Below are 16,578 nucleotides of genomic sequence, written 5' to 3'. Positions count from 1 at the left end.
GTCATTTTAGTGACAGATGAGCAATGACTCTGCTATCCAACATACACTTTTAAAAAAATAAATTAAAGGCTTAACTTTGAAACACCATATAAAATTATGTAAACAGAACACAGATGCAGTAACTTTCAACTATCACAAAGTAGACTTTACACCACTTCATCTCTTTTCATATTTTTTGGCTTATTAGCCTGTAACATGACTCATCTAAACAAAATTCTAGTCCAAATCATAAAAATAACATCCTAAATAAGGGATTCCCAACCTTTTTGACCATGGGTCGGCAACCTGTGGCCCGCGGGCTGCATCCGGCCCGCGGAGGCTTTTTGCCTGGCCCGCGGCAGCCGCCGCCGCCGCCACCAAATGCAGCTTTTTGCCTCTATGGGCGCCGCCATTTTGGAAGAAAAAATGGCGGCGCCCATAGCGGTGAAGTCTCGCGCGACCACAGAAAAGGTCACGCGAGACTTCACCACTATGGGTAGCGGGCCTTTAAGAGACCCGCTGCCGCCCCAGGAGTCCCCCACGGGGCTCCGGAGGCGGCACCGGGCCTTTAAGAGACCCGTGCCGCCCCAGGAGTCCCCAACGGGGCTCCGGAGGCGGCACCGGCCCTTTAAGGGACCCGCTGCCGCCGCCGGAGTCCTCCAAGAGGACTCCGGCGGCGGCACAGGGGTCTCTGAGAGTCCGCTGCCGTCCCTGGAGTCCTCCAAGAGGACTCCGACGACGGCAGGGGTCTCTTAGGGGCCCGCTCCATCCCTGTGAGTCCTCCAAGAGGCCTCCGGCGGCAGCCGGGGGTCTCTGAGAGCCCACTGCCATCCCTGGAGTCCTCCAGAGGACTCCGACGACGGCAGGGGGTCTCTTAGGGGCCCGCTGCCGTCCCTGGAGTCCTCCAAGAGGCCTCCGGCGGCGGCAGGGTCTCTGGAGGCCCACTGCCATCCCTGGAGTCCTCCAAAAGGCCTCGACGACGGCAGGGGTCTCTTAGGGCCCTCGCCATCCCTGGGTCCTCCAAGAGGACTCCGGCGACGGCAGGGGGTCTCTTAGGGGCCCGTGCCATCCTTGGATCCTCCTAGAGGCCTCCGCGGCGGCAGGGGGTCTCTTAGGGCCCGCTGCCGTCCCTGGAGTCCTCCAGTGCTGGCGGCCCCCACCGGCTTTTTTGCCAGCCTCTGACGTGCCTGGGGCCCTGTTAGGGGCCGGCAAAGAGGGGGAGGCCTCCAGCGCGCTGGCGGCCCCCACCAGCTTTTGCTAGCCTCTGACGGGGCCTGGGGCCCCGTCAGGGGCCGGCAAGATGGGGAGCCTGGCTTCTGGAGGTGGAAGCTCCGCCCCCAGCACGTGGCCCCGCCCCTCGAGGGTGGAAGCTCCGCCCCCGGCCCCCCCCCGTCGCCTGAGGGAAGCAACCCAGCCCCCAGCTCAAAAGGTTGCCTACCCCTGTTTTTGACTCACAGAGCTCTGAGGAATTCACAGAGCACAGGTTGGGAACCGCTGTCCCAAATATTGTAACTGCTTGGATTCCCAGTGATTGGGTGGTATATAAATAAATCCATATTATTATTATTATTATTATTATTATTTTATTATTATTATATTTATTATTATTATATAATAATAAGCAGGCTAACTAGTAAAGCCAGATGGACAATCTGTGTCCTTCAGATTTTATTGAACTGAAGTGTCACTGCCACCACTGGCTATGCTGACTACAACTGGTGGAAGTAGCAGCCAAACATTATCTGGAGGGCCAAATGTTACCACAAGCTACTCTAAAGGAAAATAATCTCAAAAGCCTCCTTGGTTTGGTGATGTCACTTTCCATGCAATTTTGAGAAAAAAATCATCAAATCCCAGGTTTGCACAATTCTTTGGACCTCAGCCACAAGGGGAAAAGACAAACATTAAAAGGTACTAGATCTTGGGTTTTCTACACAAACAATTGTATAGGAAAAAACAGATGAACAGTTGCTTCTATACAACAATGATTTTACTATAAAGCTTTCTGGGATTAGTTGATGGTTTTACCTTTTGAAATTCGTCAATTATCATGTCAAACTTCTGTTTTTCATGAACTGCCCTAGCAGTGTTCGTTCGATCAAAAGGTTCTGAAAATTTATGAAAGAACAGTATAAATAACCACAAACCATGTATAATGATCTTATTGTGTAGCCTTCTACAAACACATAATTCTATGCACAGGAATGCACATTTATACAGCACATTAAAATGGATTATACAGAAGGAACAGTTTGATTTTATTGAGTATTTTTCTAAGTAGAAATTAAGTAATTGAATGAACTTGAAGTAGCAACTAAATGAATAATTGAGAGTCCGAATTCTTCAGGAAGTACACACTCAGTGAAAGTACTGATCTAGAAGGTGAAGCAAATACATTCTCTATGTTTATTCCCTCTGTAAAACAGATTAGTGTTATAATGAAAGACAGCACAGCTCTGGCAGGGTTTTTTTTTTTCAGAGCAGGAGTGATGAAGTCATCTGATCATCTCGGTCTGTTGCCAAACCATGGTTTGCATGTATAAGAAAAAACCTTTCCATCCACTATGGCAAACCAGACAGCCATAACTATCACCATAACTGTCAGGTGAAACAACAAAAAGTGGTTCAACACAAATTAGAACCTGATACAGTATATTAATCTTTTGGCAAGTAAAAGGAGAACTGAATGTGTGATACTGAAATTCTCCACAGCATGTGTACAAGATGTCAAAACATTGTTTCACATTATTTTTTGCAGAGCCTTGATGTTTAATTTGTTAATTTGTTTATTTATTTATTTTGTTTGTATGCCACCTTTCTCCCTGGAAGTACACAGAGAAATTTTTAAGCCTTAACATCCTAATCTGGCAACAAAAACACCACACACAAATGCTCTTAACTGTAACAGGCTATTTATGAATAATCTCCTGTTGCTAGAAAAGTTTTATCAAAGTGGCAGATTTACCTTCTACACAGATGAACTTGTTTCTCCATTCAATGCCATCAGGTCTTGGAATGGCCTTGGCTTCACGAACTGAAATCATCTGATTATTCCAACTAATGGGAAAAACAATTTTCAGAAACTTCTGGATACAATGTATTATTTATCTAAGTTTTCACAAACAATTAGGGGAAATAGTCATATAATGTATCTATGCTACTGAGTCACAGCAGACGGATATCACTTTAAATGTTATGACCCCTGCCTACAGAACCCTGAGATTTGTAGTTTGCCAAAATAATTAGCTTTCTCTGTACAGGAACCTACTGCAATAGATCACTACCCTTATAACAATAGGACTTCCAGCAGATAATTATAAGTACTTCACCAAGCTATGCATCACAGGATTCTGCAGAATGAAACCATCACAGTTAAAATGGTATCAAACTACTAAAACTGTGTAATGCAGACATACTTATTCTATAAGTACAGTGCTTTGCTGCAGCGAATAAATATAGCTCCCAAACTTTAGTAGTGAAGCAGAAGTACACACAGAAGTCAGTTTTTCTCCATATTCCTTAGAAATGCTACCGTATTTGTTACGAATCTTATCGATGAGAAAAACGAAGAAAAACAGGGTTAGTTAGTAGAGTAAGGCCATGTGGAGAGATTGCACAAGACTAGTTGGAAATGTGTAGAGGGGTAAAATTAGTCTTGAGCCCTTACACCCCCCATTTTTGGCTGGATGACTCTTATTTGCAAAGTTCCAGTAGAAAATGTAGGTCAGAGGAAAGAGAAATGTTACAGCATCATCTGGCTTACATCCCAACTTGTCAATAAATGTAAGAAAAATAAGCTAAGGGGAAAAGTTATGTAACAGAATTAAGCAGATCACAGCAGGCAGTAATGTCATTCTGCTGCACATTGAACTAAACATTTTTGCAGAATCCATCTGGCTTCTAACAGCATGCGCGCGCGCGCGCACACACACACACACACGCAGTTGCATCTTCAGCATAACCAAAAAACAAAAAATATATAAAAAATCAAACAATTAATAAACTACTTTCAATCCGAAGTGTTTCTACCAATTTACATGTCTACTTCAGGGAACCAAAGGAAGAAGCATCATTTAGGTTTTCCTAATTAAGCAGAGAGGTAGTCACTTAAGAAAGGGCCAATTCTATCTGGTATTAAGGATGCATACACACATACCCACACCCTCCTCACTGCTTATCTGCAAAGCAAAGTGATTTCTTTCTGTTGCACAATATATCAAGGAAACAGTATCCAACTTCTAAACAGGATCCCACTGGGTTATCCACACAATCCTTTACCTATGTCCTAAAGCAGTGGTGCAGTGGTGGGCAAACGATTTCTCTAGAACTGTTGATAGATCTCTGAATGATATATATAATATGAGCAATGATTTCTGATTTCCAATTATTTAATAATAGCAGCAATGAAGTGATTTCCTGCCATTTTAAATTTTACCACTGAAATAAGAAACATTAACTGGGGTGTATGAGTGTATATGTGTGTAATGACTGCAAGGTCTGGCCATTTTTAGTACTCAAATGTAATTCTTGGGCTTAGGACTCTTTGATTCTAATCTGATCTGTTGATCAATCTACACATGAAAGACCAAATAGCAAATCCACACTTATTTTTGTTTATCTACTCAAATACAGATTAACGATAGTCTTAGATTTAAAAGGTCATCCTGACTGTGTTACACAGCTCAAAAATAATAGTTAACATATAGAATGTTTTAAGTGACTCAGTAATCTACAGTTAACATTGTGATGATCTGCAAAAAAAGGAAGAAAAAGAGGTTGTGTATTTATTAGAGAAATTAAAGCAAAGTATGGTTATGGGTGTACTATATGTGTAATATTTGTAATAAGATTATAAAAATATGTTTAAAATCTGTTGGGAGGGGGTAAGAGTATGGAATTGTGAATTGTGGGAATGACAGATGATTGATGGGATTTTAAAAAGGCTAGAGAGATGTCAGAAAAAGGGAGGGATGTGGGTGTTGAAATTAGGATATTAGGAAAATGTGTGTGAGATGTGAATTAGAGTTAGTCAGAATTTAGATGTTTTAAATAAGTAGTCTTTCTCTTGAAATTCTGTTTAATAAATTATTTTTTGTATTATACATTTGTACCTCTGAAAATAGTGTTATTGGTCTGAATGACACTACAATATGCTCTCTGTAACGGCAACAGTGGTTGAAGGGTGGTGGTGGTGGGATCAAATGAATAAAGGCTCAGAAAGAAATCACAAGGGCATTCATTTAAGGTCACAGCAGTAGGACAAGAAGAGGTCCTCACATTTGGTGGCAAAGATGGGGATAGATGGAAGCCCTCATGCTGGTAGTTTAATAGAAACGGTGTTCTGTGAAAGATTTTTATCCTTCAGGAGCGGTAGGCAGGAAAAAAATGAAGACAAAGGGGGGTTGCTCCTCCACTTGGCCATGGGATAGTCCCTCTTTAATCTTGTCCTGCCTACTAGAAGCAAATGGGGAGAAGCAACCCAAGTTCCAGGATGTTATATCCTTATATACTGGGAAAATAATTATTTTACTAAATGTCATCTATGCTCTTAAGTGACAATTTTAATAAACAGGGAAACAAGAAAAAATCACTTAATCTTAAAATTCCCTGGTAAACCTCACGGATACAAAGAAAGACACTTGGAAAAACACTTGGTTTGCTATTTACTGCAAATGATGAAGATTTTAAATGACCTCAGAAGTGCAGAGGAAGCTGAATATTCCAAATTTCAAAAAGTTTGTAAATGCAAGACTCAATGAGCTATTCTTTTTCCACCTCTCTCCAAAATATATTACCAGCCCATATTTAATCCAACTACAGTTGGCCCTCCAAAGTCGCAGTTTTGATTTTTGCGGATTTGATTATTTGTGGTTTTGATTAATATGTTCTATCTAGGAATCTCTAAGTCCTCCAGCACAATTCTGCTGGAGGTTGACCATAGAGTTGTGCTGGAGAACCTACAAGTTCCTAGAGAAAATATTCTGTAGGCATTTGTAGGTCCTCCAGCATGATTCTATGATGAACCTCTGGCAGATGTTAGTCATAGAGTTGCACTGGAGGACCTGGAGATTCCTACAGAGGTGTTCTCTTAAGTAAAATGAATAGTGTTTTTATATGCTGTTTTCCACATTCATGGGAGTTCTAACCCCAGCAAATATGGACGGACCACTGTAGTATTTTTTAAACAGTTCACAATTAAAGTCATGTCAGTACAAATAAAATTCATACAAATTAAGTTGTATGCAGAAAGAATCAAAAGAATTCTTGAATTCATGCACGTAGATAAGATATGAAGATGTGTATTTGTATATGATAATTCATTAATACAATAATTTACCTATGAATCATGGTAAACACACTGAAATTTGCTAAACACATAACTGCATGAAGTAGTAGGTGTTGAAGATTTTGTTTGGACATGTCTCAGAACTGCTTTGAGAGCCAAGACAGCAAGAGAAATATAGTACCAACTAGTATTGGGCAGCAGGTAGGAAATAGTGAAAAAGAACCAGACCTTTCTAGGAACGAGATTTTATAACCATGATGCTGCAGAGAATGACTTAGACTTTACTGTATCCCATTTAATCTCTGAATAAGAGGTGCATCAAACAAGTCTGTATAGATGTTAAGACACAGGACTACAAATGTGAAAAGGTGCTCATTTAAATACCACAATACCACCACAGTCAATGTGGTTTCATATAGCCAAATCAAAGCACTCTTTTACTCAACCTTAGCTTCTCACTATGCATGTTTGTTTTAGAATAGAGATTTTTTTTAATTAAAAAGAAAAGTATTCCCTTCCCTTAAATGGAAATAAAAGATCCTCACTTCATTTGAAAACCGCAGCCAATCTGGACCCAGTATAAACCAACAAAGCGAAGCAGACATGCAAGAATTCACTAAAATGAAATGCTAATTACTCACTCAAACTCTGTAGCATAATATTTCAGGAAGCCCAGCAACAGATCTCCAAGTGTTGCTTCATTTTTTGAAAAATAAGGAGGAATGGTACATGGAGCCTGATGTACAAGGTGCAGCTGCATAGTAGGATCAAAAGATTCCTGTAAAAAAGAGAAAGGGAGGGAGAGAGAGAGAGAAGAATCTAATTTAGTGTATATGTAATGGTACTACATCAAGTTAAAATGTTATCAAGAATAAAGATGCATACAACTCAAGGCCAAGTTAGCCGCCCTGAAAGCTATAGCAATTCCAAATATGAAAAAAAAATTCATATCATAGTTCCTGAAAACTCAATGCTTTTTAATATATATATATAAGTGCTAATCATACATTAAATAATTTGGTAGGCTCCGGATCCCCCCACCCCCAAAGGCTTCTCTGACATGAAGGTCTGTTCTAGAGTTTCTTCCACTCTCAAAAATGGATTTTAGGGTACATGGGGCCAACAAAAGATGTTTCAGCAGGCACAGCAACACTATTGGATACTGACATATAATGCTTACTTGTTTACAGACTTCTATATATTTGAATTTTCAGTTAAAAAAACGGCATTTGTGCAAGAACTAGAAACAGTAAATAAAACCCTAGTAACTGAAGTGTCAGCTTCCCAGGCCCATGCCAATCATTCTCACTTTGACACCCTAAATGGGGGTGGATACCACTGCTCCCCAAATACCTGCCTTTTAGCAGAAAAGGTCTGTGACATTCGCCTGTGTCCCTTTAAAATGCTGAAGAGATGGTGTGAGTGGAGTAGAGTTCAGTGGGAAGAGAAAGAGGAACTCCCAGGTTTTTTTTAAAAAAATTGTTGAATTATATATTTTTTAAAAAATTAAAAATTGAAATTTTAAATATTTTCTTTAAAAACTTCGTATCATACAAAATTTTCACTTTAACCACATGAAACAATGCACACATACAGTAAATACATTTAGGCTGTGCATATGATAATGTTATTTAAAGGTATAATTTTTCTAGTTGCTTATGTCACAACTATTGCCATTACTTTCAGTGACATATGGGAATTACAATTCATGAGTAACATTAGTACAAAAAACATTACTTAAGATTCTGTATGGTGTGCAATGGAAGGAGATCCCTGCAGGGGGTGATACCATGAGTTACCACACCTGGTGATGCCAACCTGAGTGACACCACTGTATGGTAGCTATCACTAATCCTGGAAAAGATCCCACATTTCAACCATAAGAAAAAAAAAGTGGAAGGGAATCAAATCCAGGCTTTTACCACTCTTTAATAAAAGCTCATTTTATATGCCAGAGTGGATCAAGTGCAAAAAAATCCATTACTGCTGCACCTCAAACTGAAAAGTGACTTAAAACCATGTTACTATTTATTTATCTAGCGTTTGGAAATCTTTATTTTATTTGTCCTCGCATCTATTGTGAGATCCATTACCATACAATTTGAGAACTACAACATTTAGTAACAAATTCAAGCCTAGCACAAGAAAATACGGATGTTCAGAGTTGAATGCTCATCTCCTGTGTTCAACTTGAATGTTAGTCACAAAAGCACAGTTAGGTTGTATAACAACTCTGAGTTGGCATGGAATGATTCTGTTCACTCTTTACCCTATGCCATTCCATTACAGGGCAAGAAAAATACATTGAATTATCATTCTGGTAAATTATCATAAACTATTAATTCCTGCTGGAATATTGTAACAGACAATCCATGCTTTGTACTAGGTAAAACACTGTGTCTCAAAAATTGTGCAACACATTCTGAAATGTCTATCTCACACACACACTGGAAAGGTGCAGGAAAAATCAATATGCATATTTTTTTTTAAAAATGCGAACAGCAGCTGCTCAAGAAGCAGATAATTATCAGGAGTGCAGCAGCTAGGGAAAGGGAGTTCAATCATTTCCTCTTCTGCTGCAATCCTGTCAAAATTTGATATTTTAAAGAAAAACAACCGACTAGCAGTGATGTATCTAAAATTGGCACTAGTTTGCATTCTTTACAAATAAAGATGAGGGTTAAATGCAAAGACAGTTAACGTTACATCCAATATGACCTTTGTTATACAGGTTGAATCTCCCTTATCTAAAATGCTTGGGACCAAAATAGTTTTTTTTATTTTTTTCAGAGTTTGGAATATTTGCATATACATAATGAGATATCCCGGAGACTGGACCCAAGTCTAAACATTAAATTCCTTATACACATAGCCTGACAGTAATTTTATGCATAACTTTTTTAATAATGTTGTGCACGAAACAAAGTTTGTGTACACTGAAACAAGAGAAAGCACAGATGTCACTATTTTAACGAACCATGTGGGTGATTTTAAAGTACCATATATACTCATCTATAAGTCTAAAAATTTATGCCCAAAAACTAAACCCAAAATCCCAGGTTGATTTATTTATGGGTCAGTATGGTAATGTGATAGTAGCTCTTTCAGATTTCCTCATGCAGTTTCTTTCTGTTCTGATCCAAGCAGATAAGAGTCTTTGGTGATTGAGTGATTGCTGCTTAACATAACGCTTTGCTTCTCAAGAGTGAAGGCTGAAACACTAAAGCCTTGTATTGATTGCTGCTTCCTTCTTGCCACTCACATACACACACTGAAGAAGGTTCCAAGTTTTACACTCAACCTATCAACGGGTCATGTCCCAATCCATAATTTGGCCCCAAAACATGCCCTCGATTTATACACAAGGTCAACTTATAGACAAATATATACGGTATGTCAGATTTAAGAATTCTAAAAAACAAAACACAGAATCACTCAAGGGAAATGACTGGCATTGGATCCGGGATAGGGAAGAAGCAGCATATCACAAAACAATATCAATTTTAATTCAAAATGCTTTGTGTATGGAAACGAAGTGACAAGCCCAGTTTTAGTGATGGCTATTTGTGAACAAAGGCAACCACATAAGAAGGCACCTGTACTTTTACTTTCAAATCCAATTAGTTCTGGGGGTCTACTGGAAAAGAAAACCTATTAGTTTTGTTAGATTCTGCATTCATATACCATCCAATATTACTAAGGTGCAGTACAGACCGCCGAAAAACGGCTGCCTGCCAGTGCTTGTTTTTCCTCCGCAGTGAAGCCGCAGCTGCCAAACCACGTGGCTTCCCTGCGAAGGAAAAAGAACCTGCAAAAAGCAGGTTCTTTTTTCCCCGCGCCAGTTACGTCTTGAGTGTGCCAATGGTGCACTCATGATGTACCTGGCGAGGCGTGATGTGCGGATGCTATGCATCTGTTACGTCATAATGGTGGCACCCGTGTACACAGGGCACCGCCATTATTGCACCACCAGTACATGGTAGAGTTAGGTCCCGTAACCCTAGCATAGCGTGAGCACAGCACTTTAGCGACGTGTATACCGTGCCAATGTGACATATACAGTACTTTCTTGTGAGGGTTCACTGTGTGTGCATACACACGTGTGCATGTGCATCCTTTCAAGTAGACCCCATTAATTTCATTGGGTTTTTTAAAGCACAGAATACTCAGAAGGGGTTTTGCCAGTTCCTTCCTCTGAAATATCTTAACTGCTACCATCCTGGCCTTGAGGGCAGAGAAGAAGAGCTCCACCATACCTAGCCCAAGAAGAAGCTGAAAGGCCCTCCCACCATGTCAACTGCTACCCCCCTGGCCTTGGAGGCTGAGGAGAACCAGCAGTATCTGCTGGACTTCATCCCCTTCCCCCCTGCATTCCCCTCTCCTTTTTGTTATATATTTTTAGATTGTAAGCCTGAGGGCAATGAACAGGAACGTTGGGTACTTACCGTGACACGTTCATTTCCTGCAGAGAAGGGTCCTGGCATCCTGTAATCTGGGTTTAGCTCCTCCTATTTGCTCCTGTAGGCAGGGACGATAAACAAAAGACCGGCCCCTATATAGGGAGGAGCTAGCCCCCCCTGAGCCTCAGTCAATAACAAGCCAAGCGACTAGTAAGGTAATCAAGGAATTGAACTTCAGTAACATCAGCTAAGGGTTAACTAGAACACCTTAGAAAAAACTAGTCCAAGAACAAACAAGAACTCAGAAAAACCAATCCAGCAACAACAAGAAGAACAAGGCAGGTCCACCAACAGGCAGGCAGGGTCGGAGGCCGCAGGCAGCACCCGGGTGGGCAGGATGCCAGGACCCTTCTCTGCAGGAAATGAACGTGTCACAGTAAGTACCCAACGTTCCTTTTCCCAGCAGAGAGGGTCCTGTCCTCCTGTAATCTGGGATTTACAAAAGCCCTCTCGAACTGGGAGGGAGGTGCTGCTAGGAGACTGTGGCCCCCGACACAATCTGTTGGAGGAACCTCCTTTCAAATGACGCCTCAGCGGACTGAGACACGTCCAGTTTGTAATGTCTTATGAAGGTCGAAGGCGACTTCCATGAGGCCACCCTGCAAATATCTGACAGGGAGGCGCTAGTGGTCAAGGCCGCAGAGGTAGATGCACTCCTGGTTGAGTACACCATCAACTCCTCGGGTGGAGTGAGATCAAGAGTTCAGTAGCTCTTTTGAATACAAGACCTGATTCACCTACTCAGAGTCGAGACTGGTATCCTGCACCCCAAAGAGCCCAGGCGAAAGGAAAAGAACATCACAGATGACCTTAAGGTTGAATTCCTCTTGATGTAGATTTTGAGGGCTCTGCACACATCCAATGCGTGCCAGGTCTTTTCCAAGTCCTTCTTAGGATCAGGGCAGAATGAAGGCAGGAGAATGTCCTGTGACACCTGAAAGGCTGAGTTGACCCTAGGCACGAAGGTAGGGTCTGGACGAAGGCACATTGAGACAGGCCTAAAAATACACAAGTCTTTACGTACCGACAGGGCCCCAGCTCTGACACCCGTCTGGAGGAGGGAATGGCCGTGAGGAAGATGACCTTGAGGGAGAGGTGTTTGAGGAAGGCCTCCCAAAGGGACTTGATTGGCCCAACCGTCAGAGCCTTTAAGACCGCGTTCACATCCCAAGATGGAAAACGATGTCTGGTGGGTAGGCCCTGTTGGAAACTCCCCTCAACAGCCTCTTAATGTGAGGATGGCTGCCATTCTAGCTGCTCTCATATGGAGCAGAAACGACATGATGGCAGACACCTACCTTATAACCATGTTGGGTCAAGTCTCTTCTTAATGTCATCTTGGATGGACTATAGCAGGTCAGCCACTGAAAACCTGAAGCAGTTGGTGAGAACTTGCCTAAGCAGTGGATTATGTGATCAATCAAAATAGAACCTGATCTAATCTGGACCTATGGCAGCTTCCACCCGATCACTGATCACCTTGTCAACTGGTTATAGCAATGAAGGTGATATTAAGATGATTTCATTTGTAGTAATTAAGACTTACCACTCTGAAAGAGGAATGTTAATGTCTGGCCTCGAATTAAAATTTTAAAACAATGTGTAGTTTTTTACTGGAACATCTGTGAACCTGTGTAAAATAAGACTAATCCCATGGTTAGGCAAAGAAGACACTGGATTAACCTTTATCTCGCAGACATTGGTGAGTCCATGCAGAAGCGTGGAGGCACTCTGTGTTAACAGGGCATGTGGTCAGAATTAAGTCTGATTTCTTTTGAGGATGAACTTGTTTAGAGACTTCAAAAATCACCCCAATTCCATGTAGCAGACTATCATCAACCTGTATGAAGGCTGAGGGGTCTCGCGGCTAAATGAACTGCTGATTAAGGAGTCATGAAATGGGAACAGGGGGCTTGGCAAGGATAGCCCTCTGGTATCTAATTTCGAGGAGAGAATTTTCTCCACAAAAGGGATCTGTCAAAGGAACACAAACCTAAATTTAAAATAGTATAGTGGGCTCTCGATATGGAGTTGGATTTAGGACTTTGCATGGATACCAAATCCATGGAAGCTCAAGGCACATAAAATATAATCGCATAGTAAAATGGAGTCTCCTATATAAAATAGTAAAAATTCTTGTTTTGTTTGGTTTTTTTGGAATATATAAATATATATATATATATATATAAGCTGTGGGCATATAGGTGGCTGGTGTAAGTCTCTATATGGAGCTGTATGGTATATTAAATCTGAGCATTTTTGCTAGCAGAAAACAAGGCATAGGCACTAGGAAGTCCGTTTTTCCAGCCCCAAAAGGTAGTAACAATGGTGTTGTTTGGACCAGACCATGCCATGAAAACCCAATCAGGGATAAGACACTCACCCACACAGCAGCTAAACTTATAACCATAAAATCATAGAATCATGGAGTTGGATGAGACCACAAGGGCCATCAAGTCCAACCCCCTGTCATGCAGGAAATCACAATCAAAGCATGCCCAACAATATGCAAAGGAATCTTGTAGCACCCAGAGACCACTAAAGAAAAGAGATTAGCAGCATGAACCTTCATGGCCTTGAGCCCAATTCATCATATGTATGATAGATCCTGTTACAATAGGCTTTCCAAGCCAGGCAGCAGTTGAATGGCAAGCCCATCAGCAGGCATTCTTATTTAAAATTTAACAATCTAGACAAGGTAAGAGGTAATTGTGATTTTTGTGGCAGACCCCTCAGGGCTCTGTAGGATGTCTGAATGGGATTTGAAGCAAACCCTTAGTAGAGAAACCTGATTATATTGTTTTAAAACACTCATGGAGGAAGGGGAGTTTCTCCCCCCATGGAGAGGAGTCTGTCTGTTTGTTTTTGATAAGAATTTTTCTTAACCCCCTGTATTAGTGAGAATCATCTCATGGAAGAAACTGTATTTTTTTAGTTTCTTCCCTTTAACAGACATCTCTCCAAGAAAGAAGGGAAGGCAAGGGGAGCCACATCTTTTGAGGCTAGCTGACTGAGGTTCACTGTGTTTTATAACAGGAACATAATCCTTTTGCCACTAAAATGGAGTTTGGTTGGTCACCTTAATCCAATATATCTATTACCTCATATGAGATGTATTTACCAAAGATCCTCAATGCATGTAAGCACTAGAGGTCTGCTGAGTGACCAGAGACCTTCTCCTTGCTTGAGTCACCCTGTTTATTAGCATTTAAATGAATCTGTATTGCTAAAGCTTATGCTCTTAATGAGAAGTGCTATGGCTGATAACAGTTTGCACAAAGGAGATAGAACCATGTGCTCATCCTATGTCTTTGGCTGTTCCACCTAAGGCAAAAAAGGCTCTGGGCCTAATGGAGACAGTGATGGAGGCCCATGAGGAGGCAAGAAAAGTCATCATGTGGCTTTTATGGCTAGCCCCTCCCTTGAAGAATTAGTTTCCAGGCATCTTCTCTGGCCTGGAAAAAGGAGAGGGGGGTGAGCAGAAACAGCACAACTCAAACCTCATGTGCTAACATTAATAAAATGAACACCAGAAAGGTTAACCAGTATCTCTTGTAAATCTGAGCCCACAGCCCTGTTGATGTGGGGCCCCATCAAGGGAGGCTGCCTGGGCAGTGGCTTATTCCAAGCACTGAGGAAACTGCTCTTAAGTTAGCAGTGACTGAAGACCATTGCTAATCATGGGTAGATAGCTGCATATGGCCTGTAGTGTAGCCCTGATACTCACAGGGCACTTTGTTTTATTTATTTATTTAACTTCAAGCTGGGGTTTACAGCTTAGCCCTTTTAATTTCAGGCAGGCTTTATAGTAACCTGGCCGCATGATAGAAGCTAGCTTGGTCCTCAACTCCCTCCCACTTGCATAGGTAGCTGGGAAGGGCAGAGGGACTGCTGTGGGACATGGCTCTACATTTACCTGAGGTAAATCTGTGTCCTGAGAAAGGATAATCTCTGATGGAAAGGAGAGGCCAAGCGCTCAAGCTTTTCTCTCAAGAGTGCCACGGTTTGGGGCAGCCAAACACAATTGGGGGTGAAGGGAACTCTCCACCCATGATATCCACAAATGGTTTACCCCTTTTTGTTGTTGTAATTTTTGGGGAGGGAACACAGGAGGATTTGTATCCATGTGGTCTCTCAAAGAATCTTTGGGTTGGAAGAGATCCCAAGGGCCATCCAGTCCAACCCCATTCTGCCATGCAGGAACTCTCAATCAAAGCATTCCCGATAGATGGCCCTCCAGCCTCTGTTTAGAAGTGAGTGGCAGAGGCCATGCTCTCTCTGGGGTGGACATGAAGCCATTTTGTGCTTTTTTGTGGGATGCTCTGTGGCAGCCAAAAAAGACCATTTTAGAGTTGGAAGCTTCAGCTCCTGCTGGGCCAAGTCCAGCTTCCTTTACAGCCATGTGTCTGTGCAACACAGAGGAAGAATCCTCTGCCTCCTTACACACCATCTCATTATAAGAATTCAAAAGGAATGTGCAGGAGCCCTGGCAACACCACCATGTGTTTCCCAGTTTGCAAAAGGATCCCCCACACCTGTTAGGGTCCTGGGTGCCATTGGGGCCAGAGATGGGAAGGAAGGGGGAGACCAAGGGTTAATGCCCTCATCTGCCCTCCTGGCAGAGTCCCAAACCTTATGCTAGGCATAGTGCCTGCAATGGCCATGGCAGAGGCCTCATGGCAATGCCTGCCCTGAGCGAGGGCATTAGATCTGGCAAAGGTTCTTTGGTGGCTAGACAGAAGGGCCCCTGGTACTCACCGTTCTCCTGTGACTTCTGGCTGGCTTGCCTCTCTGACCTTGGCCATTTCAGGCTGGGCAGAGGTGATGCAGAGAAATCCTTTGCCATGGCTTTTGGCTGGCATGTCCTCTGAACTCTGGCTGGGCAGAGATGCTGAGGAGGGAAGTTTCCTTTACTTCTGGCCAGTTTCCTCACTGATCCCTGGCCTTAAACAGGCTGGGCAGAGGTGATGTGGAGAAACAGAGACATGGAGGGGATACCCCTCACCATCTCTTCCCACGGCTCCCATGTGCTGCAATGCTGTTTGCAGAAATCTCATGTGCTCCCACCATGAAAGGGGGCAGCTTTGGAGGAGAGGGAGAGTCATTGGCAAAGCCAAGACCTTTCTCCAATCCTGGGAGCCCTTGCCATTTTAAGTCTTCTTCATGCTTCCAAGGCTGTAGTGCAGAAGCTGCAGAGCAACAGCAAACACATCCCAATGGGTCTCCCTCTGAAGCCAGCTCCCTCTGTTGAGCTGGCAGACCCTGAGCTAGGGAAGCCTGGGTTAAGGATGGCCCTTCACCCATGGTATCAGGGTCCTCTGCCATAGCCACCACCAAGGAAGGGGGGAAAGGCAGGAGAGAGGAGAAGAAGGGAAGGCCAAGAAAACTCTCAAACCGCTTTCATAGAAAGGAAAAACTTTGCTGGCTCGAAGAGAACATCCTGCTAGGAGCATAGGCAGGAACAAGACTGGGGCTCAGGGGGGCTAGCTCCTCCCTATATAGGGGCCGGTCTTTTGTTTATAGTCCCTGCCTACAGGAGCAAATAGGAGGAGCTAAACCCAGATTACAGGAGGAGAGGACCCTCTCTGCTGGGAAATTTGAAATTAACAGTCTGTAGGACAATCTGAGAGCCTTTGTGATGAAGAGCGGGGTATATAAATACTCTAAATAAACAAAATAAATACATATAGCCTACAGCACCTGGTATTTGGTGGCAGTCTCTCATTCAAGCACTTACCAGGACTGCTTCTGTCTAACTTTCAAGATCAATTGGGATATAGTACCTATATAGTATTTAGGCATCATTTTGTGCTTCATATAAAAATTCCTCCCCAGATATTACTGACATGATCA

General features: G+C 42.5%; 1 protein-coding gene across 2 annotated transcripts in view; it reads right to left on the bottom strand.

The window, feature by feature from the left end:
• TENT2 (terminal nucleotidyltransferase 2) overlaps window positions 1-16,578 on the bottom strand; it is a 59,030-nt gene that overhangs the window by 3,445 nt on the left and 39,007 nt on the right. For both annotated transcript variants that reach the window (XM_042452019.1, XM_042452018.1), the window contains exons 12-14: window positions 6,907-7,043; window positions 2,945-3,036; window positions 2,008-2,087 (exon numbers count right to left, since the gene is read on the bottom strand). In XM_042452019.1, the coding sequence (XP_042307953.1) occupies window positions 2,008-2,087; window positions 2,945-3,036; window positions 6,907-7,043 (309 nt within the window). The remainder of the gene's footprint in view (window positions 1-2,007; window positions 2,088-2,944; window positions 3,037-6,906; window positions 7,044-16,578) is intronic.

Source organism: Sceloporus undulatus, chromosome 2, assembly GCF_019175285.1.
Source record: "Sceloporus undulatus isolate JIND9_A2432 ecotype Alabama chromosome 2, SceUnd_v1.1, whole genome shotgun sequence".
NCBI lineage: Eukaryota > Metazoa > Chordata > Lepidosauria > Squamata > Phrynosomatidae > Sceloporus > Sceloporus undulatus.
The sequence above is the reverse complement of the archived record's forward strand: the minus strand, read 5'-3'. Positions and strand labels throughout refer to the sequence as shown.